The sequence below is a fragment of the Pteropus alecto genome, unplaced genomic scaffold (genome assembly GCF_000325575.1).
Source record: "Pteropus alecto unplaced genomic scaffold, ASM32557v1 scaffold461, whole genome shotgun sequence".
Lineage (NCBI taxonomy): Eukaryota > Metazoa > Chordata > Mammalia > Chiroptera > Pteropodidae > Pteropus > Pteropus alecto.
The window spans coordinates 714,845-719,149 of NW_006431079.1; the positions used below are offsets into that span (position 1 = coordinate 714,845).

At 50.8% G+C, this 4,305-nt stretch overlaps 1 protein-coding gene across 1 annotated transcript in view; it reads right to left on the reverse strand.

Annotated features, from left to right (window-relative positions):
- Positions 1-755: 755 nt before the first annotated feature.
- Positions 756-4,305, reverse strand: part of TRIM66 (tripartite motif containing 66) — a 49,750-nt gene continuing 46,200 nt past the window's right edge. Inside the window, 6 exon segments of the mRNA XM_025038805.1 lie at positions 756-1,055; positions 1,798-2,016; positions 2,433-2,585; positions 2,962-3,036; positions 3,367-3,493; positions 3,951-4,240. Of these exon segments, the coding sequence (XP_024894573.1) occupies positions 996-1,055; positions 1,798-2,016; positions 2,433-2,585; positions 2,962-3,036; positions 3,367-3,493; positions 3,951-4,240 (924 nt within the window). The 3' untranslated portion in view covers positions 756-995.

Genomic DNA, 4,305 nt, shown 5'->3' on the forward strand with positions numbered 1-4,305 from the left:
ACTAGGATCTCTAAGCCGGAGGAGAGGCCCAGCAAACTGAGCTGGCTGTGGGTCACTCTCCTTGCCCAGGAAACTCTGGACCTAAAGCAACTGCCTCAGTTTCCCAAGCAGAACTCAGGATCCAAACTCTAAATGAGGATAACGAAGGGCTGGGTCACCAACAATCATTCTAGGAAGGTAGATTCTGACACCAAAGAAGAGCTATTAGCCCTAAGTAAGTGGCATAGAGGGCTGACTCTGAAGTTGACATCTTCTTAAGCTCAGTGAAATCTGAGCCTGAAGATGTAAGTGATCTCTGCACAGCCACCCAACCCAGTCAAGAATGTCATACCATCCATAGCACTTTCAGAGTGGCCACCTAAGTCAACAACAGGAAAGGGGGCATGAAAAACAAATACCCTGAAAACCGTTAGAATCCGAATAGGCACCAATTGAGACCTCTGGCATCCAGAAGCCTCCATGACCCTGCTCAGGGCAGGTGCCTCTGTCCCAGCAGGCCAAGCAAAGGCAAACAGTGACAGTCTTTGGCTGTGCTGGATCAGGGATCACAGGCCTGCCACATGTCAGAAACTCTCTCCCTTCTTTTACCCTCTTTTGAGCCCAAGAGGAGTTCAGATATATACATTGCTCCTGAGCCCTGCACACTGTAAGGTGAGAAAAGTCTGTTTTCCTCAACAGGAAGAATTCACCAAGGAAGTTAGGTCCTCCCGAGCCTGACCAGGCTTAGTCTTGTCAAGTGGACCCTACACAACTGATTATTCTGGTAATAGGGAACACCTCCCTCTTTGCTGTTTATTACTGAAATCTTCTCTGTAGTGGATGCACTATGGCTCCCAAATAAATTCTGTAAGATGCAAATGGCAAAGAAGGGCACTACACAGCTCGACAAGACTTGTCTCACATCCACAATCTGAAGAGAATGAGCTGAAAGGTGGGGAGGAGTGGTCAACAGGATGGGACACCATCTGCCAGAGGGTTCTGTCTCCTTCCAGCTCTCACACCTGGGAGATGCTGTTGGCCAGGCGGAACGACATTCTTTTTGCTCTATCATTCTCCTGAAAGAAAAAAATATTTGGATTTGGAATGGCTAAATGTAGGATTTATTAATGTGAAAAGGCTGTAAGTGTCCAGATTGGGATTCTCCAGAGCCCAAGTGTTTTATTCTACCCCCGGAATACAACAGCAAAACTCACTGAAGCCACTAAACATTGCATGTGAAGTATCGTAAACAACTGGGGATGGCTGGTCAGACCCTGGAGCACAGTAGGCAGGGATACATTTCAGTGGAATTAAATAATATCGAATTGATATTTCAGGTCTGTACAGGTGGGACCAGCAAAAAGATCAGAGGCACTCTCTTTGCTGCAAGTAACACCTCCCCTTCCTTCTCTATATCAAGGGGCTGGAAAGATCCCATCCTTTCTCCCAAACCTAAGTTGAGATCAGGCACTGAGACCAGATACTTCTACTCTGGGCATCACAGTGTGGAATAACCAGCACTGAGGTGGGAGTCAGGAGACCTCGATTCTCACTACAATTCTGCCGTTAATTTACTGAGTGGCCCTGGGCTGTACATCCACTTCTTTGAATTCTGAACCTCAAGGGTAACTGGAGTTGATGAGCCCTGCACTGCCCTGCCTTCTTCTTAGGGGCTGAAAGTGATGATTCATTGTCATCACTCTCTTGTGCCACGTGAGCAGCTTCACTTTAGGTTGCTCTGTTCATGTTGCTCAGGTTCCCCTGGCTGCCCAATCACCCGCCCACCCACCTGCCTGCCAGCTGGCAGCAACCTTTTACCATGTGTCGTCGCCGCCTCTTGGGTTGGATGCCCTCCTGCATGTAGTGGGGCCACGGGAAACCCTGGGGAGTGGAACAACCACTCTCGCTAGACACCTCCTCAGAGTCTGAGTCCTCCTGCCTTGGCTGAGCGAATCGTTTCTCTGGGTAGATCTCCTTCAACCAGCCCTCAAAGAACACCTCCAGGCAGCGGCCAGCCTCTGCAACCTCGGAATCAGGCTGAAGGGGAAGGAGAGCAGAGATAGTCTAGTCTGTTTCCACCAGTCCATGTCTTCCAGGCCCCTCAAGACCTATACAGAGAGCACAAAGCCTAGCTGGGTCTCCTGGATGTCTGGAACTTAATGTTTTTCTCCTCAGGACACAGAAAAAGCAGTTTGATATTAGCTATTAAAGCAGAAGTGACCCTGATAGCTACCCACAAGTGGCCAGTCACTAGCACTCCCTCATCTTCCTCCAGAGTCTTACTGAGGCTAAAGTGTGAGAGAAAGCTTTTAGACACTCACTACTACAGTAGGCCCCAGAGGTCTACTCCTAGGTCTTTATAGCAGCCCATGACCAAACCTGACACCCCACCGGGCCGTGACAGTCTTGGGGTCACTGGGAAATAGGGGAAAGGCAAAACAGGCAAGACATACATAATTGAACTTAGCACAATTCCAGAACATGAGGCGCACGTCTGACACCACCTCCTCTGGTGTGGTGTAGTGAGCTGGGTCCTTCTTTTGCAGCTTCCTCCGGATGATTGACAGGTCCATGGGCCTCTTGATAATCTGGTAGTAATGCCGAGCCTGGGGGAGAAGGAGGCAAAGCAGGAAGAGAGAAGTAGAGGTGTAGACAAGAAAAAAGAAGAGATGGAGAATAAATTGGCATACACGTAAAAGAACATAACAGAAAAGTGGCAGGAAGAAAAGTATAGAGAAAAGACAGAGGAAGGGAAAAGGAGGAATGTTTTAGTTGTCCAGTCAGGTCTGATGCAGCAGCAGTTTTAGGGGTGGGGAGGCTGTAGTGGCCATGGACCCCTGGTCTCCTGGACCATCCACAAATTAATATACTTCCAATGGCTGTGCCCTGAGCCCACCTGGGTACACGGGGATGTGCCCCCAGGCCTCGGGCTCTCTAAGCAGAAAGCGCAGGAGCAGGCGGAAACAGTGAGGCCTTCCTTACCAGCGGACTGACAGGTTCGTGGAAAGGCAGGCTGAGGCTGTTGCAGCACAAGGACAGTACCAGCTTCTCACACTTCTGCAGAAATCAGAATTGGCAATAGTATTACTTTGTTCTGGCCCCACCTCAATAAGAACTAAAGATAGTGACCCTGATAACTCTAAAGGAGTTGGCTCTGTCCTACAGAGTATGATCCGCCATGCTAAGACAAAGTTCAGCCTCCCAGGCCAGAGGAAAACAGCTGGCAGAAGGAAAATTACAGCAAACTCCCAATGGGCCAAGCTGTCAGGCATAGGCCCAGAGAGAGGATACCGGAGAGGCCTCTCACTCCCACACAAAGGCCTCAGCCCACTGGCACAGGGAGGCTGCCCCAGGCAGGGAACCTGGTTCCCAGAGACCACTCCCTACCTTCTGATCAGATATGCTCAGGCCAGGAGAGGCCCGCACTCCAGGCTGGTTATAGCGGGCATTCTCACAGTCGTATTCCATCTCGGGCTGGGTCAGGCTGCAGCACAAGGTACACACCCAATCTCCCCTGCAGAGGTGGGTAAGGCTAAGTTAGGCCTCAGCGCATATGCCCAGAACTCCCTCCCCTGTCCCTGTGCCCCAAGACAGGCACACGGGCGGTGGCATGGGAAACTGAGTCCCTACCCCTGTCCTATAGGAGATGGCTTCCTAGCTATAAACTTGAGAGAAATTTAGTAACTCAGGATTTAATGGATATAGGAAAATAGGAGTTAGGAAGGGACTGGGACAGGAATACAGGGACAGGAGGAAGCTGGGAACAGAGAAGGAAAGGAAGCCACATGAATTTCAAACATCTACATTTCAGTGTGCAGAAGGAACATAGTTGTAGGACCACTAACTCACAGACTGCATTTCATGCAGGCCCAAGGCGGGGAGAAAGCCCACCCATAGGCCTGGCCTGGAATAATCACCCCTGGAAGATCTCACTGCCGGCCAGGTGATGGCCCTGAATGGGCAAGACTCACCCTGGGAAGCTGAGCAAAGCTGGCAAGTGGCAGGAAAGGTGGTACACCTTGGGGCAGCGGTCACAACACAGCAACTCTCCTCCATTGAGGCACACAGCACAGAAGTCCTCATTCTCTATTGGTGCTGGGGGCCCCTTCTTGACTACAGGGGCTCGAGGAATGAGTCTGTGCTCTTCAGGAGATGCCCCCTCCACCTCTGGGGACCGCTGCCCAGCCAGAGATGTGACAGTGACCTTTCTTCCTCCCAGACTTGGGGCCTGGGTGGTATCAGGCAGATTGTTCTGGCTGACCTTGGGGAAGAAGCGAGTGTGAGCAATCAGAGCACATCACCAGTGGGTTGTTGAGGGAGGGAAAG